This window comes from Fringilla coelebs (assembly GCF_963513975.1).
Source record: "Fringilla coelebs genome assembly, chromosome: 8".
In the NCBI taxonomy this organism is placed as follows: Eukaryota; Metazoa; Chordata; class Aves; order Passeriformes; family Fringillidae; genus Fringilla; species Fringilla coelebs.
Genome location: NC_140066.1, coordinates 24,638,542 through 24,664,289, shown reverse-complemented (window position 1 = coordinate 24,664,289; position 25,748 = coordinate 24,638,542). Strand labels below are relative to the sequence as shown.

The window sequence follows — 25,748 nt, the reverse complement described above, 5'->3', positions numbered from 1 at the left end:
CATCCCTTCTCTCCTGTATTAAATCCACTCTCTTTCCAGCTGGGATGGGCTAGGGGCTTGTCCAGCTTGCCTGTTTTCCGTCCCTCGTGTTGGAGAGGCATGTTAGAGCAGAGAGCTGTCAGTGAGGAGTGGGAGCAAGACATTACACTCGGAAATTTGTTTGCAATTGCAGACGTTTGGTTTTTCTCCTCTCTGCCACTCTCTCTGAGCATGGTCTCCAATGAGACAGCCCTAGGTTTCTGCCTCTCCTGGCACATCAGCACCCTCAGGAATATATCCCTGCTGCTCCTGTCACCCAGTGTCCTCCAGTGACAATGCTGAGGTGAGGAACATTAACCCAGATGGTTTTACACACAAGCACAAGCAGCCAGGTTAGATTTTTCACTGAAATGGCAAGAGCGAAATGGAGCCACCCATGTTCCTTGCATGCAGGATCACACAAGCTGTGTGATCCTGAGCTCACATCTCCTGCTGTTCTTCCAAAGACCAACAATAATCCCATCATAGAACAGCTCACAGGTCACAGCTCCCAGCAGCAAGATGGGTTCAAACCAGGCTCCTCCAGTACAGAGAATTACACACAGGTCTTTCAGCTCTCCTGCCTACTACAGACACTATAATAGTCCCAGTAGTGAAGCAGAAACAATACCTCAGAGGGATCTTGGTTTCTACTGCAATGCTTATTTACATGTTCTGTTATGCAACTAATTAAACCAAAATAAAGAGCCACCATCATTGAAGCTGTGTTCTTTAAAAAAGGCAGCAGTTGCTACTGGATGTTGTAATCAGCCTCCTCCACTACAAGACCATTAAGCAAAATCTGAGTACAGCACCCTGCTCTCCCTGGGGGCAAGAAGTGTAATGACTTGTTTCTGGATCCCAAAGGACTTGGGAATGAAATAGATACTGAATCATCCAGCCTTGCCAGCACTGGGCACTCACAAAGACAGAAGAGCTGGGCCCTGCAAAGCTCTGGATTTGAGTTTAGAGTACCTACAATGAGTAAGACTAAGACTCTTCAAGATTGGTATTTCAAAGCTAGGGTCTATACTGGATAATCACATCTATTTGCATACCTGTTTTCCCCTTGCCTTGAGTTCTTCCTCTGTAAAACACTGGGCTGATCATATCCACATCTCAGTGGAAAGTTAGTGGAATACAGAATTGTTAAGGATAAGGACCATAAGGCACTGACATCAGTGACAGCTTTTTCAAGTATCCAAAACACCTGGCTTTTTCCAAGCAGAAGGTTACATTGAGATGTTTTATTCAGGACAGAAAAAACACTTTTTTTTTTGATTTCAGTGATTTCTCTTAAGAGACAAGGACTACTGAAAATCACTGTTTTTTCTGTCATCAATCCCTAGCAACTTGTTACAACAGATGGTTGCCCAGAGAGGTTGTGAAGTCTCCATTCTTGGGGAAATCAAAACCAAACTGGGAGTGAACCTGAGCAACCTAGTCTTGCACCCCTGATTTGAGCAGGAGCTTGAAGATCATCATCAAGAGGTTCCTTCCAGCTTCAGTTATGCCACCATCCAGTGTTGCTCTGCCAATTTCTAGAGCACAAAGGCACCTGAGATAAATCTTTTGAAGTGTTAATTCATCCAAAAGAATCTTCTCTGCCATCTTAACAGTGAGAAAAATCAAACTGTAAGACATTACTGTACTTAAAAGCAGCATGTCATAACTGCAGCGTTTCCCCAGGAAAGTAAAACAGGTACAGCTGATGTTTCTTTTGATTATAAAACAGTCTATATTTAAAAACATGTCTTCAACAGACCAGGACTATTTGTTACTTCTTGACAAAGCTGCAAACATTTATCTAATCTTTTCATTTGATTGTTTGTTCTTTCCAAGCTGGTTTGGTCACAGACCAATACTCTCCAGAAACTGTCCATGGACAGTCACGGCAGAACTCCACATTTCTCAGTTCCCACACTGCAGGGAAAGCCAAGTCTCTCTGCTTTCACTTGCACCACACTTAGGTGTCAGCAAGGGAACTCTTGGTCTCCACATACTCAAGTGCTGCTCTTTTAACAGCCAGGACACTTTCTGCTGTACCAAATTTCTTCTCATAATCCAAGTAGCGTTTGAAGAAGAATTTCATCTTCTTTGGTGCCAAGCTCAGGTGTATGACCCTCTCAAAGATGTCTCTGCAAGAAACCAAAGTGATTCAAATCATGTTTGTGACAGCACTCAATACAAGCCCTGTACCATGTCTGTTAACAAAGAGCAGAAAGTCCGGGGAAACATTCAAGGGAAATTGCAGCAAAGTGCTCGTACTGGAAGAAAGAGATTCCTGACAATTGGCCAAAATCTCTATGTAGAAGCCTTCTACTTGCTTGCAGAACACTAAGGCTGCTGATCAACTTAAACAAAAGATCCAGACACTGGATTTTAAGTGGATGTGGAAAATTACTTCCTTTTTTCACCTCTCAGGAAAAGAAATGGAAAAAATATATTTTTCCATTTTTATGTTACAAGATACAAAGACTGATTATTCAAGATTGATCTCACCCTTCAGATATAAGGCAATCCCTGCAGAGGGACAGGTGAACCTCAGTGCAAGGCCTCTAATTTCTGTCATGCAGACCACAACTTACAAATCAGTTCCCCTCTGCCCTATGGAACTTTCTAGAGTCTCCTCAGTCCCAGCAAGGATAAGCACTTCCACATACCCCAGTTTTGTGGGGGAAAAAAAAAAATAAATCCCTTTTGCTGTGCTGTGGGAAGCCCTGTACAACCCCACACTGCTCTTTGCAGGTGTGTTCTGCCCCTTCCCAGCCTGCTGCACCACAACTCACCGGATTTCCTTCTGGCTGCCATGCTTGATCATGATGTCCATGTAGATGGACCAAACGTCTGTCCTCTTGGGATAGCTGCTGAGGGTGCTCTCAAAGAGGGCCTTGGCATGTTCTGTGTCCCCAGAATGGAACTCCAGCTGTGCAAACCTTGAAATCACATCCACATCTAGGAAAGGTAATGACATGTTAGGGTATCACAGCAACTCTCTTCCACATGATCAAACAGGAAAGAGAATTACACAGAACGGAGGCAGGCACAAAGACAGCACCCTCTCTACCCAGAGACAAAAGGTTCTGTTGTAAAAAGGTTCTGGACTAAGGTGGGATCAAAGTGGGAGACAGAAGGGTCACAGTTCACTTTCCATTTCAGTTCTCTGCGGGGGAGAGAGGTTTATTTCTATATTCATAATGTATCATGCAGCACCCATGGGCAGCCCCAGAAACCTGAGCTTAGACCAAGTGAACTTTTCTAGAGGGCTGTAAAACTCAAAGCTGCCTTTGATTTGGGAAATTTGCTTCTGTGCATCACAGCAAATTCTTTTTGGTGCCTTTAGCAGAGGTGCATTTAGCAGTGACATCCAGTTTGAAAGTTCCCCGCTCTGAGAGCCAGCTGGCTGCACTTTTCACTTATTACAAATGCTGTCACAGGCAGAGGTATCAGAGAGCAGCCCATCCATCCCCTGTCTACATTAAGGTCTACAACAAGGCTGGGGCAGAGAGCTTACGTTCTTTAGTGGGCAGAGCCTTGAGAGCACGCTCCAGAAGCCTGTGTGTAGCCTCAGCCTGGCCTTGCTTCAGGAGGAAAGAGGCGTATTTCAGCCACACAGATTTCTCCTGACGAAAACGCTTCAGCATTGTGTGGTACAATTCTTCTGCTTGCTGGAAGGACAGAGCTGGGTTAGATCATACATTCATAACAAAGTCCTGTAGGTTTAAGACTCTTAGTCTGGGTGTCTCTGAACATTTATGACATAAAAGCAAGCATCAATACATCCTTGCCCACTGTCAATCACAATTAATTCCAGTTAAGAACAGGACAGGCCCAACATCTGACATTGGAAGCTTACATAGCCAGCATTTACAGTTTACTGGCATGCCTGAATGGGATACATGCCAGGGATCTGCTTGCACTGTCTTACCTTGTACTTCTCAGAACTGGCGTAGATGTCACACAGATGCTGGAAGACTTTCAGAGGCTCATTGTATTGAACTGCTCTCTCAAAGACCTTCATCAGTGTCTCCTCAGTACCATACATGTTCTCCAAGTTCAGCAGAGCTACCCAGACGTTCAGCTTCTCCTGCTCTTCCCTTAAAGCAGATGTCAACAAGAATATTCAGCCTTTTGCCAGTCTTCGCCAGGTTTTTGCAAACTAACCTACACAGACTCACTGACTTGTAAAGGCCTCCAGGACAACAAACAGGACATACTGCTCCTTGAAACACCATTTTTGAAATAGAGTACAGCAGGTGATTCACACTACAGTCTTTATCATTGTTGTTTGTAACTAAAAACCAGAAGGTTGACTCAAGAAAGCACAATATACTTAACCATGCAGTAGAGATGATTTAAGGTACAGCCCTATGGCAAAAACAACAGGAGTTTCATCATTTGTTTCATGTTTTGATTCAAGGACATCACTGACAGCATTATGCTCTTCCAAACGCTTCTGACTGCCCAGAAGAATGTCTGTGCACTCAGTGACACCTTCAGGAGCTCCTGAGCTCATGACCTGCAGCAGGTCAGTGGTGGTGACTCAGGCCAGACCTTCAAAGGGCCAGCTGACAGTTTATACCATTTAATCCTTCTGAGCTAACTAAAACCAACTCTGTCACTCCACACACCAGACTCACACTGAAACTACCAGTGTTCTTCCACCACAACTACCTCATCATGATTTATTCTTTCGGGCATAGAAAAACAGAGCTCCATTATTACCTGAAACTGATTGTTTTAAGTGCTCTCTCTGCCACAGCTCTGGCCTTCTCAATCTCTGTAGCCTGGAGGTGGAAAGCCATGTACTGCAGCCAGAGGATGGAGCTGTTGGGACTGCCCAGCACCAGGCGGTCGAAGTCATCTGCTGACTGGGGCTGCCGGTTCGGGTCCATCAGAGCCGCTTCTACTTTGCAAAGCTCCTTCTCCTTCTTCTGCTTCTCCAGCTCCTTCTCCTTCTTTGTTCGTTTCTTTAGCTGAAAGAGCAAAACAGGAGGACTGAGGAAGGGCAGGCACTTCATGAGGGAATAGGAAGGTCCAGGCTAAAGCACAGCAAGACCTCAGTATGTCCAAGGCTAAGCAGTTTCCACAGGAAGAGATGAGGCCAGCTGTTTAAAAGAGGATAAAAATTATACACACCCCCCACCCCTTCTTACACAGCTCACACCTCAAAGAAGAGCAGCAGTACATGAAATTCCTTTTTTTTTAAATGAAATTCATTGAGGGACCAAATAGTTTGCTAGTCTGGCACCCCAGCAGAAGGATCCATACTTTACCCTTCCCTCTCATTCTTCCATCTTTGCCCTCCAGGCCAGTACTCATTATCACCCTCCTTCGCTCAGTAAAAATCCGACACAATTTCTCTCCGTGCACAACTGGGGTGTGTTGCTGGGTCACTAGGGTGACTCAGGTCTAAATTTGGAACTCACAGTGCCATAGCTCTCTGCCTTGTTACCTTGGGCAATAAAGCATCAGCCATGCATTACCTTTACAGAGGTGAGTTTGAGAGACAAGGGAAATCCTGAAGAGCAAACATGGAAGGAGTTCATGAGCTTGTTTCTGATTGTGCTGAATTGCTCTCACTGGAAAACCCTTCTAAAGGTTATAGCATAAAAGAAGATTCTTTTTTGGTGCTTTTTGGTGTTTTGCTAACTAAGAGGACTATAACTTGAAGAGTTTTTCATCTCCAGGTTTTTCTGTAAATTTATGACACTCAGAAAAGTAAGAAACAGAGCTGACATTTAATTTAAAAAGTTTTGTGCTCATGAAGACATTTGTTTGACCCGGAATACTTATTTTTTTAACATGTCAACATGAGAAAACCTGTTTTTCATGCAACCATGCTAAAATTGGGCCTTTTCTCCTCTGCTTCAGAGGTACCAGCTAATAAACTCAGTGTTCAAAATAGCTGAACAAGTTCTGTGTCAGCTGCCAAAGATGTTCCCTTGCATTAAAAGGCTTTGCTACAGGGCAGACAGACATGCAAATACCAAAACATCAAATTACATCCACTGTGTGGTGTCTCCTGTGCAGACAATACAATTACACAGTACCTTGGACTGCACATCCTCCTCGCTCTCTGAGCTCTCTTCCTCCTGATCCAGCACAGGTATATCCATTGCATTGTCTTCATCCCAGGTGAAGCCCATGGAAACTTGCAGCCTGGGAGCTTCACCAGGCTTCCTTACCTGTTCGGAGGAAGACAGAAAATGCCCTGGGTTTTAATTTTAAGTTTTTTAACTGGGATCAGACAACTGCTCTTTGCTTGTGGCATCTCTCCATATTCAGTACTATTGACTTCTTGTATTTGCCTATCAGTAAAAACATTAATTCTGTGACCAGCTTTGCTGTAATTTAAATTCCATCCACTTCAAGCCATTTTCAGATGACACAAACACCAGCCTGTGTCACTCCTATCTGCAGCAGTAATACTTCTTATCCTTAAGTCAAACTGACACATTTCAATAGGGCTAGAAGATAATTTCAGGCTCATGTTCTCCTCCAAACTTCTCACCATAGATTTCTTTTTAGCTGCCTCTTCCTCCTGGTCATCCTCTTCCTCCTCACGGTAATACACCTCAATTCCACTGTCATTTTCATCTGCTGAGCAGATCTTCCTCTTCTTTGGCTTTGCCTCCTGCAACAAGTGGAAATGAGTGGATGGTTGAGGGCAACAACTGTAACAATCTTAAAGGAAATTCTGATCGCAGAGTGAAGAGCCTGGCAGCAGAGAGAGGGCAGTACCCTGGCACTGCATCCCCCACTGCTCTCTCAGCTAACAGACAGTGAAGAATAAAGCCACACTCACCTACATGGGGTGCAAAGACCAAAGGGACAGGAAACACAACTGAGCTGTTATCTCAGTTAGCTCCCACCCAAAAGGAAGAGTTTTTGATTTCTGTAATCTCCAATGCAATTTAACCTTTTTTTTCCTAGTCTGTATAATTTCTCAGCCTCATCCTTCTGGCATGAGACTGGGATCTTCCCAGTCACTTCAGTATTTGAACCAACAATGTCCTTTAGCATATCCTGCACAATCACACCCATACCTGACCACTTTCATCATTTCCTCTTCTCCTTTTTTTCTTCAGCTTAGGCTCTTCTCTTTTTTTCTCATCATCTGCCTCTCTTTTCTCTTCCTCTGCTCCATATTGAGGTAGGCCTAGGGATTCAGGCAAGACACTTGGCATCCCAGTGTCCTCAGGCAGGAGAGAGAGCTCAATATGTTTTTCTTTTCTATTTACCCTGTGGTGCATCATGTGAGTAGCAAGACAGAATAAGAAAAATAAAAAATATTTAAAATACGAAAATAAGAAAAAAATCAGAGCATTTACAATGATTGCAACGATCTGAACTTCTTTCAAACCTTCCTGTCTTTTATGCTCCCTCTTTCCATCCTCTCCTCTCTTCTAATTCATAGTTTCTTTTAAAGAACATTGGACCTACCTAAGTACTTTGGCAGTGAGCAGTTTTCCTTCAGGCAGGTACTTTTCATATAAGGAATGGTTCTGTACAAAGTATGGGGAAACATTCTGGAACAGGATTCGGCCCAGGAGAGAAGTGGACAATCTGAGAAGAGGAAGATAACCAAAATAAGTATTCTACAGCAGGAGGAAAGAAAAATCAAGGGCATTTGTGGCACCATCAGTTCTATTAAGTGTCTCACTCATTTTCCCTACTTTAATTTCACAGGCTCAACACAGTATCCATGACATCTTGATTCCCACAAGTAAATTCGTTTTGCAACCTCACATTATGCCAGAGACCATCCCCAAACAAGATTCCACAATTGTACACTCAAAATAAGTTCTCCAAGACACATCACTTGCCAGAATAATTTTTTCAGGTTACTCACCCAAAGAATACACCTGATGGAGTGATTGATTTGACATAGCCTCTCACTAGCTGGCCTTTTTTAACATCCTTAATACTTGTTATTTCAATATCCTCCACTTTGCTGTTTATCTTTGGATTTAGCCTAAAAGAAAAGAGAGATTAGAAGTTAAAGCACTCATCTGCTTCACATTCTGCTCTGGATAGCAAAAAATACACCAGCAGTATTAACAACAGCTAGTACTCTCTGGAAACCATATTGGATCAGAGACACCCTTCAGTTTATTGAAATGTACTAATGGACTACCTGCATCTCTGCCAAGCTCTACCTAGCATTAGGGAATACACATGCTGCTGCAAACAGAGCCAAACACATCAGCCTGGCTTTCTCTGACACTAAGAAAATGAGGAGCAAAATGCTGTCTGAAATTTTGCACAGCATTTGCTCGGTGCTTTCCCCACTTACTTCTAAGATACTTAATTCCACACTTTTGTTCCATAAGGAAGACAAAGCAAAAGCCTCAGTTTTAAGAGACATTTTGGGCTAAGACTATTATTTAATCAAAACTGTTAAAATACAGCTGAACATTGAAACATAACATGTTTGTATTGCAAATTCAGTGGTAGAACTTTCTTCCTAAAGAAGCAAACAAAAAAGATAAGGCAGGCCTAGAAACTGCGACAAACAGAATTAAATCTGAACCCACTTGAGCAGCTTTATGTTAAGCGTCAGACTCTTCAATGTTTGCTGATTCACAGGAAGTAGGAACAAGTATCACCCCTTACAAAAATGCATTCCTTGTTCTTTTAACACTACTCACTGACCTTCCCAAACAAATCACAAATGTATTTCATGATCATTTTTTTCCCTTGTAGGAGATCAATAGACTAGAGGGATGATACATACCGGGACTGCCGGAGAGACAACTGGATTTTACCTTTCTCATTGGAGAGGATGTAACACCTGCATGGCAGGGGATGGGGAGAAAACAGAAATAAGCCACAGGTAGAAAAGAAATATTCACAGTAGCAGAAGAAGAAACACTCTGTTCCTTCAAGCACTTTCTGTCTAATACAAACCAGCATGACACAATAGTTCATAAAACTAGATAAAGGACTTTTGAAATGTCTACTTGATTTACTCAGTCTCTACTGCCAGTACAAAAGAGTTAAAGATTGTTACATCTGAAATCACTTGGCCTGTTGCACTCTCCAACATTTCCAAAAAGTATGTGAAGCAGAGAAATGCAATTTCTTGTGCAAATGTAAAAACAACTCAATTGCCAAATAGCTCACAGAACCACATCAAAGCTGGGATACCTGGCTACCCTTAGCTCCATCAGCACCTTAGTTAACAGAGTAGTTACTTTCAAAAAGACAGTCCATGAAGGCAGCTGAAAAGGGGCTTCCTCATAAATGAAAAATACAAGACTTTCACACAAACATTTACAAGGGAAGTCAGTATCACTTCTTAACCCCAGACTGACCTTATAGTCTGGCACTACCTCATAGCAGTGAAAAGCCTGTCACTGAAGGAGGATTTTCTAAGCCTTGCAGCTTGAAGGAACAAGGAAGACAATTACTGACCTGACAATCTTGCCAACTTTGAAGTTCCCCAGAGGATCCTCCGTGTAAGTATCATTCAGGTGAAAGAGGCTGACTTTGCCAGCCTTCCCACCTGGCAGCGCAACCGTCAAGCCAACATGTGGAGTCAACTTTGTTACCATGCCTACAGAGATTGTATCCTGCTCCAGTGACTGAATTCCTGGAAAAGGTGGAGGGAAAGGGCTTCATAATACTTCAAAATATGAAGCAAGAGAAAGTAAATTAGTGTAGCTCGTTTTAGTTGCCTAGTCACATATTAAACCCACAAACTTTTGGTAAGGTACAGTCTATGCAATCTCTGTTCACAGCCGTGTTTGCCTTGGTAGCCCAGACAACTGCAACCCCTAGTTGCACAATTCCAATATCCAGAGTAACTGACAAATGTCGATAAATGTACCACCTCACATCTGAGATTAGAAGGGAATTACCTGTGAGTGACAAGCAGAGGCTTGTTTCGGTGGCATCTGTTCCAGTCACTGTAGCTGATATTGCCTGGCCACTTTTAAAGCTCTTTTCTGGATGTTTTAAGACCTGAAATAAAAGACAAGTTTACACTTATTTCCAGAAAGGAAGCTTTGCACAACTCTGATAGTGTTTCCCCTATGAACCTTTACACTTCCTATAAACATCTTTGATGTGCAGTTCATTGATAGCTCAGTGCTACTTCAATGGCTATGCTATCCTGAGCGGAACTAGCTGCAGGCACAGTACTTGCTTGTCAGCAAGGGGCAGCAACGCCTAAAGGGCAGAGTACTGGGTTATGAGCTCACATGGACATCAGAAGTGTCTGCAGCCATTACTTGTGGCCAAGCATATGGAAAAAAAGTGTGTGTAGCTCACCAGTAACAGCCTCCTTACCTTGGTGTTCAGAGACAGCAGCAGGTGAGGAACTCTTCCTCGAATGTCAGGGGCAACTTCTACCTCCAGCCAGTTTTTGAGCATGTTATACTAAAAAGACAACAAATAACCAGAGAAGACAGCATGAGACCTTGGGGGAAAGAAAAACCTCCCCTGGCAGAAATTTTTCACTTATTTTTAAGGCTAAAAAGAACTAGCCCAGCCTTGGCTTCTGCACCAAGCAAGAATGGTGGTTTGTATTCTTTTCTTACAAGCACAACACTGCTGTGGTTCACAGGCAAGTGCACACAGGGGACCAGCAGTGAGTGTACTGTGTGCTGGTGGCACACTCCAAGGCCCTTTTACTAGAGCCTGCTGGCAACAAACAGGCATATCAAAGAGGACAAGTCAGCCTGACTCCACCAAGTACTGAAAACTTTTGTTTCCTTCCTCTACCTTCCATGTGAGACACTGCAGTTGCCACAGGCCACTCTCACCGTTAATGAGGACCATAGTCTTCAATATTTAGGTCTGAGCTAAGGCCTCCCGAGGTCATGACCACTTGCTGCCTCCCCCAGCACACTTCCTAAGAAGACTCTGACCACACCTTCTTTACAAAACAGGTGACTGTCTGTCCAACATTGTAGAGTCCAAGTTTCTTGAGGGAACTTTCTTCTTTAAGATTCAGCATTGCTGTGAATTCCCCTTCTTTTTCACTGTTTGCAAAAGAAGAGAGAGGACATTAGCATAACAGCTTTGGTCCTAAAGATGAAGATGGAAGTTAGAAACCATGGGGAATGTGGTGAGGTAGAACTACTGTGACAAAGTCTTTCACCCCTCCCCAGCTGCATTTTTTCTGCCAGGAATCTTCCCTGATCATAAGAGGAAATCTTACTGACAGGAATAGACACAAGAGAGTCCAGATTGGCAGAACCTGAAACCAAAAGGACACTCAAAGGAAATCACGTGTTAGGAGAGCACTATGATATTTAACACAGCTATAGGACAAGAGAGAGTAAGAGGCCTTGTCTCAGTGCACTACATGTGGAGTCCTTGCTCATGGCCAGCTCCTTCAGGAATGAGAGGTACAAGGGACGGAACATCCAAAGATACAAGGTTTGTAATACATGTGCAGACAGCAGAGAGGCCAACACTTACCTTGGTCGAATGCTGAGCTCTGGAATTGATTGTGTGAAGTGTGGATGGGTGATTGGCAGGCACCTAAAGAAGAGGAAAAGGATCAAAGTTTCTCCCCAGGCCCTAGTCACCCACATTTAATGCCTCTGCACTAGCAAAAAAAACCCAGGTGCAAGCCCTCTAAAACTAGAAGAGCCTTCCAATTCCAGTTCTTCCTATCACTATTGCAGTAGCAATTTAGGTAACCAAAATACCCCAGCAAATTCAGTCCCTGGGTCCTGTGTTTAGGGTTTCCATGGGTTCTTAAGAGTTTAGACATCTTTTTTTCTTGCAATCTATACTCAAGATAAATACAGCAACATAGGTAGAAAGCTAATTTACTGAAAGCTAGATGTGGGATAGAATATAATAGCAATTTCCTCAGGCCTCAACTACAGCAAAGGCAGCTGTAACAGCATCTGTTGACAGAGGTCCTAGATGACCTGAACTGAAACACAAACTGTTTCATCCTTTGCATTCCTCCAGAAGCAAAACCATGTACATGTTTTCCCACCTGTGAGTATTCACATCTCTGCCTCCAATGACTCGAGCAGTCACTTTCTGTCCGGCTTTCAGAGTAGAAGTTGGAAAAGAGCCTATGGGCACTTCATCCAGAATGCGGGATGCATGGATTGAACCTGTCAGCTTGTCATCAATAGCAACAGTGACGTGGGTGGGTTTGACGGATTTGACGGTACCGGTAACAACATCCCCTGGGGACAGCGAGTGTTTCACAGCAGGAAGCATCTCCTCCAGCGCTGTCTCTGACTCATTCCGCACCCTCACAAAAACATTCTTCTTGGCTGGGCCCTGTACTGCTAACAAGACTCCGTGCTTGTTCTCCTTCACTGTTTTTAAGGTGGCAGAGATTGTCTGTCCCACCCTCAGTTTTTCCGAGTCGAAGCGGAAGGTGTCGTTGAGGTGGCAGGCGATGGGCACGGCTGCCAGCTGGCCTGTTTCCGGCAGAGACGCGATGGCAAAGTGCTCCGTGATGTGCTGCACCACCACAGAGTGCTGCGAGTTCTCTCGGAGCCGCTAGACAGAAATGGACAGATAGAGTGACTTCTCCTGCTGAGATTTGGATTCCCTCCACTCCACCTCCCACAGCTCTAAAAGAGGAAACAGCCCCCCTTGAATTTATTAATCAGCTACAGTTTGCCCGACAAGCAGAAACACACAAACCCAAAAATGGAACACATACTCACTCGCTTGGGCCTTTGCTTTAACAGTTCTTCCCGAAGAGAAACAAACACTTCAGATGTGAGGGCATCCACGTGAAGAATCAATGCCTTCCTTTTCTCACCAGGAGCAATATTTTTGTCTACAAATGAGAATAAGATTATGTCCTGATGACAATGAAGAATTCTGAGCAACTGTGATAGTGCTACATGACAAAGGTTTAATTCCTGAAGACCAAAGACTGCTTAATTATTATTGTATCTGAACCAAATTAGTACCAAACATATAATAAGTCTATTTAAGAGCAGACTCTTCCAACGTTACTGACAATGAGGAAAAAAAAGAGAGCTTTGTATTTGGAAAAGATATGATCTTTCTTGGAAGAACTAAGCTGATTTTATGTAGACACAACTCTTAAATAATAAAGAAAAGGCTGACTAAAAACAAGGTCAAGATAATACAAAAAAGATTTTCCCAACATTTGTGCAAAACTATCATCAGTCTATCTGTTAAAAAGGAAAAGAAAAAAGAAACTCTTCTGACACAGAAGTGCTGGGGTTATTACTTCTGCTAAAGTCAGAGGTTTATCTTTCACTGGTTTATTCATTACTCCAGCAAATATATGTTTGGTTTTTCAAAATATGACACCTTAATTTTTTAATTGGAAAATTACAGTCCTGTTTTAAAGTCATTGATTTTTCAAGAAAAATTGACAGCAATTTCAGATAGGTATTCCTTGGAGTATGCTCTTTCTAAAGGAAGAAGAAAAACCAAGAAAGCTGGAGCTTGTATTCATACTTGTCTCCATACAATATGGTTCAACTAAGGATCTCTGAGCACAAGCTATATGCCCAAAATATGAGACAAAATTAACAGAGGCACAGGGAGGTTTATATCATATTTTCTGAATCACACAAATGGGCCAGCAAGACATTGGGAAACTTAACTACTCTTCAAGTCCATCCCTACTCCAATCAGACTTCTCCCTATTAGTTCCTCATCAGCAGAATCCATTTTAGGAGAGGTTTCAAAGTATAAGACAAAACTAACACAAGCAAAGGAAAGACCCTCACCTCCCAAATGATAGCTGGTGGCAGTTACAGTCAAGCCTGTGACAGAGCTGCCACTGAACAGTGCTGAGCCATCTTCCCTCACATCCTGCACAACCAGATGCACCCTCTTCCCAGGCACCAACTCACAAATGCTGGGCTCTCCTAAATAAAGGGAAGAAAAGTGGGAAATCAGTTTTACTTGTGTTCTTTCTTCATAAAACCAAGACAAGCTTTCGCATTTATTCAGTGGCACATGAAGCATTAATCCATCTTCATAAGGGAAAACAAAGCCTAGGCTCATGAATCTGTAGAACTACAAAGTAAATTCTTAGTTAATCAAAGCAGAAACCCTTTTGTGACATTAAGGACCTAATAATTTTAGAGAGAATATTTTCCCATCTTATACGAATGCTGGAACCCAGCATTGCAAATGGAAAAATGTGAAAGCAAAACAGATTAACACTAGAAGTACAAAACATAGCTGTCACTTCACAATTACAGAAAACAAACATTAAAAAGTACTGGATATAGGAAGAATCTAAAAAGACAAAGTCAGGATTTGATAAAAACACTAGAAAAACAGCATGTGAGAAAACCCCTGCTGGAGAACCAATAATGCATGTAGGTAAATCTATTTACCTTCATATGAGTACCCACCCTCATATGAGTACTGTGTTTGGGTTATCACAAGCACCTGACCCAAAATCAATGCAAGAAGCTTAGGAGACTTCAATGAAAAGAGCAATTTCTTCGGCTTGTTCCAGCTGTACTTACAAAAAGCCTCTTGTCAATGGCAGACACTGCACACATATCCTTTTTCTAATAAGATACTTTGGGAAGTGAAGTCTTTGATTAAACTGAACTTTCTTTCACTTAAATGTTTTTCTTTTCTTTTTCCTCTAGAGCACCTTTTTTTCACCCTTTAGCAGAACATTTACAATCTTTACCTCTTCTCAGCAAGTCCCTGATTTCTTTCAGCTCCTTGAAATACTGATTCAGGAGGCCAAAGCTCTCTGCAGCAGAATCTCCTGAGCTGCACTCAGACACCTTCAAATTGAGGAGCACACGCTGCTTCTCCTCATCAATGCTCATCACCTTTGCAATCACAGTCTGTCCCACCACAAAGTGGTCCTTGGTGTCTGTCACAAACTTGTCACTCATGCTCTGTGCAAAGAGAACAGAGGCAAGGTTATACTGTGCACAGCTGATACTGATCAACCACCCACAGAGCTGTTCAGCAGGGTTTGAGTTACAACTTCATGTAAATGCGTAAGAGAAATTAACAAAGACTAAGAAAAACCCATCAATTAAAATTAATTACTGAGGTCACATGAAATCCTTGTTGAAGCTTAAGCTCACTTGAATGAAGTGCTTAATTTAATTTTGGAAGTAATTTGAAAGGCAAACCTAAACCCTTTTACCCTGCAGCAGGAAGCTGTGCAAATGCAGGGCCTGCAGCCCAGCTGCTCCCTCCTTGTTACTGTACCTTTGCTAAAACTATGTTTTCAGCAGCCTCATCACACACATGCTGCTTACTGAAGTGGCATTGCTTACCACTTTAGGTGCCAGTCCTGTCACACCAAAAGGGAACTCCACAAACACTCCAAAGGGCATCACATTCCTCACATAACCAGTCAACAGCATCCCAGGCTGGATTTCAGAGAAGCTTCTTACAACTTGCTCCTCCTGTACAGCAGAAATCACTGCAGACTTTCTACTCAAGATCTGAACAACCAGTTAAGAAAAATGGGAACAGATGAATGAAAGCAACACAATGCCAAGCAAATCTCTCAGTGCGCTAACCATTGGGCTAAAGCACTTTCTGCAAGTTAGAGAGTACAGGAGTGCTAAATGCTGTAATTCCAATATCTGTCTTAGTCTCCCTACACAAAAACTTAGCAACTCATGTCTCTTAAACTGCTCAGCATCAAAGATACATGCTTCACAGTAGCAGAAATACCAACTTCCTAACAATTCAGTTCAGATTTTTGATATCAAAACAGCAATTTTTTTTCTAAGGTTGTGATAGGTTGAACAGCCCAGAAGCTGGTTGGGAAAACAAGTCAGCTCACAACCTAGTTCTGAAGAGATTCTAGCCCCAGCTGAGCCTCACTTCTAGAACAAGTTACAATGCCTCTTTAAAGTATCATTAGCATGACAGGCACTTCCACTTCACACTAACTACAGTAATCATATGTTTGTTGCAGATACTCTGGAATCCTGAGAGGTACCTCCTTCCCTGCACTTTGTTTGCCCGGTTGAGGTGGCAAAGGATACAATGTGCTCTCCCTTGTCACTTAGATACATAACTCTGGGCAGGACATCTCCCTCTTGAAGACAGTGCCACAGGAGCTTGGAGGTAGCAACAAAGTCAGAGAGGTGCAGCATGGGGATCCAGGCTACCACATTGTCTTCATCTTCTAAGATGGAAACTTCCAACCCATTATCTTTCTTCTTCAAGATTTTCACATCAACTATCTGAAAAGAGAACAAGTACAGTGATATAAAATTGCACGTGTTTTTGAACTCATCTCTTTTGATGCACAAGGGATGGGATGTGATGTGCTGCAGGGGATCTGACATTGCCTCCCAGCTATACAGGAAAAACTCTCACATCAACAGGGCTGAGCTAAGAAGCATGCCAACACTGCAGGTAAAATAAAAACTAATTCTCAGCTCCCAGAGAAATAAAGAGCTGGAAACATTCTCTGGGTTGTGACTTTTCATTTGAAGGGTGAAGGGAGTAATTTCATCAAGACTAGAACTGTCCTGTTCCTGCATTAGCAATATCTGCAGGGAGTTGGAAACTCCTTATTGCAAAAACAGAGAAACACTTCAATACATTTCTCTAAAGTTTTTCTTTTCCAGGGAGCAAAAGCAGCTGGTTTTGGAGCAAAAAAATCAGCAGCATCCAGAAAATAAAAAAAGAGGATTCCACCTTAGGAGTAGGAGCATTAATTGGTACCTCCAGAGGGACTTTCCTGGGACTCATTTATCGTGACCTCCGAAAACTGAGCTACCATTTTTGATCCAGAAGGTCAACCACACAGTAAGAAATGCACATTTAATGCTAGTTCCTGTCACTGTAAGCTTTCTTGAAGCAAAATTATTCAAAGTGATACCAAATCATATGGAAAATGAGTAGAAAAAGGCTAAAAAGGAATCAGCCACTAAATTCAATACCTCTCCTATTTGATATTTCATTTCCTGTTTCTCCTTTGGAGTACATTTCCATTTGTCCTCAGGGCCAGGTTTGCTTGATAATCTGAAGGACAATAAGAGTCTTTCCTGCTGAGGCTCACATTTTAAGACCATTACTTTAAGAACCTGCAGCAAAAAAAAAAGTATTAAACACAAGTTAAGTTCAGCTGACCCTCCTCAGTTTGCTACTACCTACAAAAGACAGGGACATACATACACAGCACACTTTTCTCTCACACCTGAGGATAGCAGGTCAGTGGCTAGAACTGAACAGGTTCAACCACAGACAAATGTCCTTCTGATGATGCAGAGGGAAAATAGAAGTAAATAATCATTAAATGATCTTGTGAAAGTATGTACCAGGTCTGTAGCAGAGTTGAGAATAAAATCCAGATCTCCAGATCTGCTGTCAGAAATTCTGACTAGAAAATTACCTTTCTCCTAAGCCAACCAAAAAATAACAGGATTAAAGACAAAGAAAAGCACCAGAAAAAATGAGAGGGCTGAGATCTCTGTAACTTTGCTCACAACAAAAACCAGGACTGTGAATAACACAGTTCCTAAAGTGCCTGTAATTTGAAACCAACAGGATAACCAGAGTAACACTGAGGCAGAAAACATCATCTTTATGATTCTGTAGTAAGAGTTTTAACTTCCTTAGGAGAAACAGCAGCCTTGAACTCCAGACTTCTACTGAGAATCAAGTCACATGACCGTATTCTCCTGCAGAACAGAGAGAACCTAGAAACAAAGGCAAGTCAGACATACCCAAAGAAGAGCTGCCTTTTTAACAGCCTACCCTGTTTAAATGGGGCACAACTAAGTAATAAAGTGAAAGGACATAAACATCTCCTGGTGTAGCTGGTTCCTCAGGAAAATCCACACTGAAGCCAACTGCAGATTTCTCTTTCACATTAAAACACATGGCACAGCGGAGGTACATTAATTACCTGGCCTTCATAGAAGACTTTATCTGGACAAGATATGGGTTCTGAGCCCAGCTCATTCTTGGGTACCAGACCTTTGACATCATTGTAGAACTTCACAATGCAGCCAAACTCCCTTGCACACACTACAAAGCCATGTGTGATCAGGCCTGGTTTTGCATCATCATAATTTGAGAGGACTGGAAGCTTTGACTGGACGAGACTTTTCTTTAGAGTAAGGATCAGCTTCTTTCCTCCAGGATTGCACTCTAGCACCTACAAGAATGGAGTACAGAGGTTCAAAAAGCATGTCTGCCCTTGCCTGATCAATCCAGCTGCTACATACTCAGAAGAGTAGAGTGCAAAGCAGCTGAAGACCCTGTCTGGCAGCTCTCACCCGACACTTGACTTCATCTCCTATGTTGAACTTCTTCTCGGGCTGCTTCAGAATCACATCAGAGAGATGGAGGGATGGCACAAGTCCTCTAATCCCATCAGCCACTTTCACCTGCATCCCAATGGGTTTTAGAGAGAGCACTTTGCCCTAAAACCCAAAACAGGGGAAAAATTGGTAAATTCAGCATGAAAAGCAGACTGTGGTCAGGTAGGAAACAGCCAAGACACTACAACACCTACAATCACCAAATCTATTCCCATTTAAAAAAAAAGTAATCTTATATCAAACTACATTCCACCCAACTGATCCGATCCATTAACTTTTATATACTTCATAAGGTTGTTGTACAGCTTCTTTTCTTTAAGCATTGACTACTTCTGCAAAATCCCTACTGATGCCAGCAAACTAGAATTGTTTCTGGAGACATATCCAATACAACCACAACTCAGACATAAAAATCATAATGAGTAACTTTCTGCCCATCAGCTCACTGTGATTGTTCAACCATGAACTTTTACTTTGACTGCAAGGCAGGTTTTCATTTCCTTTGCTCAAGTCTTTCTAAAAGTGTACTTATGGCAACAAATAGATAACAAATAGACTGACCATACATAAAATTTGATTGCCTTTGCCACATCATGAATAAAAACATTAACAAAATGGGAAGAGTATTGCATTCCATTAATCAAATCTTGCAAGAGAAGGTTATTTTCATTTTCATCTCACTAGTCGGGATCAGAAGTTGGACACACATATTAAACAGAAGGAGTGCACACTGGCAAGATCACTGTTGTAAGTATAACATGCTCAGGTCCTTCAGAAGCTCACCTGCACCACATCACCCGTGTGGATGTCCTGGTACTGCAGAAACTGTGCTTCAATAATCTGGCTAGAGAAGAGACACAAAGAGACCAGTCGGTCATCTTAAAGGAAACTCAGGATAAGACAAGACAGTCCCATCTCTGACTTGTCCCAAATATCCATTATTCCACACATTCCCCAGTGTTCTACAACTCCAGAGCTGTGTTTTACTTCAACTGACCAATCTCCCAAAACAGCTCTTAGGACGTAAAGTTCAGGGAAGTTCACCAGGCTCCATTCCAGGTGACAGTCACACAGTTATGGCCTCATGAAAGGAGAACCCATTATCTGCTTTGCTTAAAGCCACACAGTTGGAAGAACTAAGAGGGACTTGATAATACAAATGAGCTGCAAGATCAAGGCTCGATTTCCTGCTGAGCCATGGTCTTCTGACACAATCATGGCAGAACTAATTTAGCCTCCTTGTGCCTCAGCTCACCAACAGTACTTGATGGTGTCCCAATTCCACAGAGTATGGGGAATATGTGCAGGATGACCAGACAGCCTGATGTGCCACAACATAGATACAAGTCAAAAACCTCAAATGGCAAGTTCCAGTCCAGCAAAGCAGTGTAACTTTCCACTCTCAAACACCTTTCTAATTCTTCAACCAGTTTTCTGGAAGACTCTATCATACTCACTTCTTCAGAGATACAATACACATCTCATCCATCAGGCTGTAGTCAATGATCCGACATTTATGTTTGCAGCCTTCCTTAAATGCCCCAGGTTTAAAGGATTTTCTGGTTTTTGAAAGATGCTTCAACTAGAAAAAAAGGAATTACAAGTGAATGTTTAGAAAGTGAAAGCAATGATATGGGCCTTAGGTTGAAGTGGTAGCATCTGACAGATCTGTTCCTCTAACATTCTCTTTGTGCAGGCTTCACCAGCTCTTCCCCAACCCTCCTATATTTAAATTCAAACAAGGGGACGTATCATTTAACAAATATCTTGCCATGCTATCTTAATTTTATTGTATTGCCTCACAAAGAGGATAAAGGCAAAAAAATAAAACCCTCTCCTAGCCCCCTTTCCCAGCAGGCTAAGATAGATAGGAGCACTTGCCTCGCCAGCCTGACACTTACCCGTGCAAATGCAAGAGTGCCATCATCAAGCTCAAAGATGGCCCCAAACTGTTTGTAGAAGGCTTTCACCGTGGCCTCCTCCAGCACAGCCCCCATGCGCTCTCTGGGGAGCTGGCGCGGGGCTCCCCCGGCGTGCAGGAAGGGCGGGCGCAGCGTGAGCCGCACCGCCCTCGTCGTGGGGTGGACAGACAGCACACAGGCCTTCACCTGCAACACAGCGTGCTCATTGAACAGAAGGGGACAAAGGCACCTCACTCATGCTCATGGACATTCTGCTTGGTACCTGAACTCTCTGTCCACATGCAAGCATTTTCCAGTATTGCTACTAAGACATCACTTGCTTCTAAAAGCTTCACCAAGGCGGGATTTTTACTTTTGTCTGTTTATGGACTAGGCAGATATGAATGCAGAGAGGGGAACATGACCACACAAGTCATGTTTCTATCCCTTGCAAATCTCCAGGCTTCCCAAATAAGTCTTCCAGGAATGGCTTTGTTCTTTACAGCTTTAAAAGCAGCCACAATAGTAATTCAAGTAAAAGATATGAAAGAAGCTATCAGCCTTAACATTTCAGAGATAATTCCACAGAAATGTTGGAGAAGGTAAGAGATGTTGTAAGCAACATAACAACTCCAGGCATCCTCCACTCTCCTTACCACTTGATCTGGAGAATAGCTCATGGATTTCTCTGGGTCCATGTGCATGAAATCCACAATGCCAGTGAAGTAAGACAGAAAAGTCAGTTTCATCCCAAGTGGGGCCACCTAGGAAGGGGAATGAAAAGATGCCAAAAAAATTTCCACATTCAGTTTTCATGCAGCACAGAGAGCAAGTCACACATTTCAAAAAATGGCACTGTCAGTATTAATCAACAAACATATCACAAGAGACAGAAAAACTGCTAACAATTCTGCTTTGCACACTCTGTTGGAAAAGCAAGCTCCATTTCTTGATAATGTTGTGCATATTCTGAAGACTACTGCTGTCCTGTTGAATACTTTAGCAGTAAAGACCAGAAAACACAAAATGGATCCTGTTCTGCTTCAAACTCCATCAGCAGCTTCAGTCTGAAGCCTTTATTATACTCAGGGCATCACAACCAGAACTGAGATCAGACCTCAGGTGAAAGGTGGAGGGAAGTGTCTAGCAGACTACATTTGCTACTGCTAAGTAATTGAGACCAACCAGAAATTTTCCAGGGCATAAACTCTCATCTCTGCTTCACCTGTCTCCTGCCTTCAACAACGCTCAAAAGACCAACCCAACAAAAGAAACCCAAACCAGAGCTTACCTTCTGCACTCGAGCTTTCACCACCAGCCCTGGCAATAAATTAGAGAGTGCCCAGTTGTGTCGCTCTGTGGCAATGGATGCAGCCACCTCCGATCGGTCAATGGACAAACAGACCACCCTGCCCTCATTCTTCACTTCCACAACCAGGCAGTTCAGGTTCTGGCCTATTTTCAAGTCAGGCCCTACAAAGATAAGTCACAGCATTAAACCCCTAGCAGGAACACTCAGTATTTCCTCGCATTCTTTCCAAAGATTTTACAGAGTTCCCTCTCAATCTACGTTAAGTTTACTGCCGGCAGGGCTTGGAACACAGTCTGTCAGATCACTGAAGCAAAAAGGCTTGTTGCAGACTAGCCACAAAACTGCTGTTTGCAGCAATCTGCAAAGACTCCACCTTGACCCAATCCCACCAAGGTGCACTAAACCACAGATATAATAAACACTAATCCCTGTCATTCTCCACCTCTGTTTTAACCCATCAGATCCTCCTGCACTACTTCTTACCTTTCTTGGCTGCTTTGATGTAATTTTTGGCTTTCTGAAGAGGCAGAAAAGCATGAGTTCCAGTGACACCAATATCTATGAGGTAGCCATGGTCTTCCACACTCAATACAGAGCCGGAGAGCAGCTGTTGGGAGGAAAGCACTGCAACTCAGTAATGTAATGAAACAGCTGGGTCTTCAAAGAATGAACAAATGGTAAGAGATTCACCACCCAAGTACTCCCTTGTTTTGTATGGACAGAGAACTGAGCTTTTCAGAGCAGTAGCAAGAACACTACATTCTTTCTTATTACACAGCTCACCTGGCAGTGAGGACTTAACTCTACCTTTATCTAGCTATATAAGGAGCAAGAAAAGCTATATACATAAACTAGCAAGAAAAGAATTGTGATGCTCAAAAATAGCAGGTGCATACAATAATACAGCTGAAAACACATAACAAATAACCAATCACCTCTCCAAGCCGTGTTATCTATTACACTCTGTAAAAATTAACAAAGAAACCTACTCAGAAAGAAATCATTAAATAACTTGGCCATATTGAAACAGAATAAAGTGAATTCATTTCATGAATGACAACTTGGAGACAAGAACTAAATCCACACTCTCCTCACAGATCTCTTCCATGGTGGGAGCAGCTCCACTTTCTACCCTGATCCCATGTAAGGACAAACTGAAATTCAAGAGCCCAGAAAGGCTGTGACAGACCCAGAAAACTTACCATGCCTGCTGCTAGTGCTGTAGAGTTCAGGCCCTTGTTGACCTTCTTGGGGTCAATTGATAACTTGACACTGCGGCGCCCATCGTCACTTTTCTCAATGCTGGTCACGATGCACCTGACCAGTGTTCCTGGAGAAAACAGGTCTGGGAGCGAATTCAACTCCTGCCCAGCAACATGATCAACAGAGAAACATACAATTTTTACAATGTTAAATAACATAAGGCTAGAATTGTTATTGAAGCAGATTTTGAAAACAAAATCCCCTAAGAAAGTCTTGTTTCTCTGTCAGCACTTCAGGAACAGGCAGGAAATACCACAAACACCAGGATCTCAGCAGAGAGGCAGGGATGACACTATGTCATGTCAGTAAGGCTGAGAGGCTTTGCTTAAAAACACTGTGTGGGTTGGAGTCAGAAGACTGCAGCTGAGGAAACATCTACAGAGCCAACAGTGACCCTAACCTAGCCTCCCCCTTCAGCAGGGAAAAACACTACCAGCAAAGGAGTAGTGCTAATCCTGCATTCTGCAACACCTCGGGAAAACTTACGCACCGCTGACACCAGAGAGACAAGGCAACTATTATTTAATTTCATTTTTTTCTAGCAGTCAGCTGTTACCAGGAAACTGCAAAGTTTGCTCGGAAAATCCCGTTCCAAATCAAGGTTAGTCTATGTCAGACTCCTAAGCAATACCTCAGGGCTGGTTCTGAGGTACTAACAACACTCTGTAGCTCCAAGCACAAATCACAGCCCCAGTCCCAGCTCTCACCTCCAGGACTTCTCCCTGGGACACCTGCTTGGTGAGCAGGTTGCTGTAGGCATCGCTGATCTGCGTGACCGGCACAAATCCGGAGAGGCCGTTGGGCAAACTGATGGCGAGCTCGTAGTCACTGACCTCTTTGATACAGCCAAGGAGCAGCATGCCCTCACTGAGTGCCTGGCAGAGCAGGAAAAATAGCATGCTATGGATGTCTTGGCAAGTCAGTGATAACAGGGGCATCAGCAGGTAAGTTTTGTACTGGATTACAGATGTATTTGGCAGCTTAGGGAGGAACAGCATGCTGTTTCTATGTAGTCCAGCAAAGAGAGGCACACAGAATCAAACATTTATGCACCAACCTCAATTGTGAGTGGTCCAATATTCATAACATTGTCTTTAACAGCAGCTTTAACAGTTTTATCTGCCTTGAACCTCTTCTGCTTTTCTTGATCCTTCTGGCTCCTTTTTCTTTTCTGGGATTTTTCTTCATGTTGAACCTAAAGCAGATTACAAGCACAGAAGGTTAAAAAATAAAAGCAGATAAAGAAACAAACGTTGCACTACGGCAGAACTCTGCTGCCATGAATAAAACACTGATTTGGACAAAAAAAGAGAACCATCTTGCTAACTGTTGTTTGTCTACATGCAAGTCATCTAAAGTACCTCCTTTGGGCTGAGGCTAATCATTTATAAGGCTGATCGAGGCTGATCATTTATAAAGCTGAATCTTTGGAACAGAAAAGAGTGGTGCAAGAGATCTGCACCACACTCTACTAACAGAAAGATCAACTTAGCCTGCATCCAGTAACACCATGCTGCTCCCCATGCAGCACCTGGGATAAGATGCTTGTGCAAAGTTTAAAAGCTACAGCCTGATCAGTAATTTTCACTGAATTTCTCAGTCATCATATTCAAGATGTAACAGGTATCAGGGATCTTTCAGAGATCAGGAGGATGGTGGATGCCAGCAGACATCTATTTTTGGGAGTCCCTTCTCTAGTTTACTGTAGAAGTAACAGGTAGAGAGGGCTGCAGTCAAATTCTGACAGTGGAAGAGCTCTGAGAAGTTAATCAAGAACATGCAAAGAACATACATCAAACAAATTGTCCCGCTCTGACTTTGGCTTGGGTGTTTTTCCCTCTGCAGGTTTCTTCTGGATGCCCCCTCGAGGAAAGTTTTCTTCCATGGATGCCATGATTGCACTGCTCTGGGACAAATGACAAAGCAGAAATGAAACATACAGTTTTTGTCCTTGTTCCTCACAAATACTGAGGTGACATGGGTGAACTATCCCCAAAATAAGAAAGACTTTGAATGGCTGCTCTAGTTAGTCAGTGACAAAACAGAAACTCACATCCAAGTGGATTTATTTAACACTTGACTACAATGAAGCGTTGCAATGGTCTATCTAAATATGCACATCCAATAACACTTTTTACTACTGCACAGTTCCACTGAAGTATGACAGTATTAATTTTTAAGGCACTTAGATACATCACATATATATTCATAAAACTGCTTTAACCATATGTTTCCTAAACAAGTCTTTATTATATTCAGTGACTGAATTTACCAGCTTCAGTCATCAAAGAGAAAGCTGTGAGCAAAACACTAGATAAGCTTGGCCTGCATTATTACTTTTTGAACACTATTATTTAATTACTTATGAGTAATATAACTTGCTACGTCTTTGACTAAGCCATAAGTATACGTATATAAAATAGGTGTTTAACCATACTATTTCAATCAATAAACAACACCTTGCTTATTAGGCCACAATTCACTTCTTACTACTACTAATAAATAACAATAAATAAAAGTAGTTGCAAGTAATATACTATTATTGCTTCAGGCGTTTATACTATTCCTTACACCGTTGCTTATTATTAGCCAACAGTACTACTACAAAAAACAGCCCTGAAATCCTATGTTGTCAAACTTCAGGCAAGCTGTTAGACATACAAAACTTCTTTAAATGGAAAGCACATGAGAAAGCCAAAGCCGTCAAGGCACGCTTCACCTCGGGGCTCGCTGAGGAGCACACACACCTCCCAGGGCCGGCAACCGAGCCGGCACCGCTCGAGCGGGCTGGGCTGGCATCTTACCTCCCGGGGCCGCTGCCAGAGGGAAGCGCGGGATCGGGATCGTTCCCGGGCCGGGGACGGTTCCCGGGATGGGGATCGGGATCGTTCCCGGGCCGGGGACGGTTCCCGGGATGGGGATCGGGATCGTTCCCGGGCCGGGATCGGGATGCGCACGGCAGCGGGAGGCGCACGCGGCGCCGGCCGGAAGCGGCACACGGGG

General features: G+C 42.9%; 1 protein-coding gene across 2 annotated transcripts; it reads right to left on the bottom strand.

Moving 5' to 3' along the window:
* Nucleotides 1-1,639: 1,639 nt before the first annotated feature.
* Nucleotides 1,640-25,732, bottom strand: PDCD11 (programmed cell death 11). 2 transcript variants are annotated; one of them, XM_084210562.1, is made up of 36 exons: nucleotides 25,550-25,732; nucleotides 24,538-24,651; nucleotides 23,803-23,940; nucleotides 23,453-23,620; nucleotides 22,685-22,846; nucleotides 21,966-22,089; nucleotides 21,462-21,643; nucleotides 20,827-20,934; nucleotides 20,171-20,377; nucleotides 19,727-19,851; nucleotides 19,053-19,113; nucleotides 18,225-18,371; nucleotides 17,852-18,103; nucleotides 16,884-17,027; nucleotides 15,978-16,178; nucleotides 15,255-15,425; nucleotides 14,648-14,864; nucleotides 13,722-13,862; nucleotides 12,675-12,790; nucleotides 11,984-12,504; nucleotides 11,452-11,514; nucleotides 10,901-11,009; nucleotides 10,315-10,404; nucleotides 9,885-9,987; nucleotides 9,439-9,616; nucleotides 8,759-8,815; nucleotides 7,874-7,996; nucleotides 7,465-7,587; nucleotides 7,068-7,263; nucleotides 6,533-6,655; nucleotides 6,072-6,206; nucleotides 4,744-4,994; nucleotides 3,947-4,115; nucleotides 3,533-3,686; nucleotides 2,808-2,973; nucleotides 1,640-2,156 (listed from the first exon to the last, which is right to left on the bottom strand). In XM_084210562.1, exons 2-36 carry the CDS (start codon nucleotides 24,637-24,639, stop codon nucleotides 1,985-1,987), a joined length of 5,499 nt encoding a protein of 1,832 aa, XP_084066688.1. In that variant the 5' UTR covers nucleotides 24,640-24,651; nucleotides 25,550-25,732; the 3' UTR covers nucleotides 1,640-1,984. The 2 variants fall into 2 exon arrangements, with proteins under 2 accessions (XP_084066688.1, XP_084066689.1); XM_084210563.1 differs by having other exon boundaries at nucleotides 24,538-24,646.
* Nucleotides 25,733-25,748: the final 16 nt, after the last annotated feature.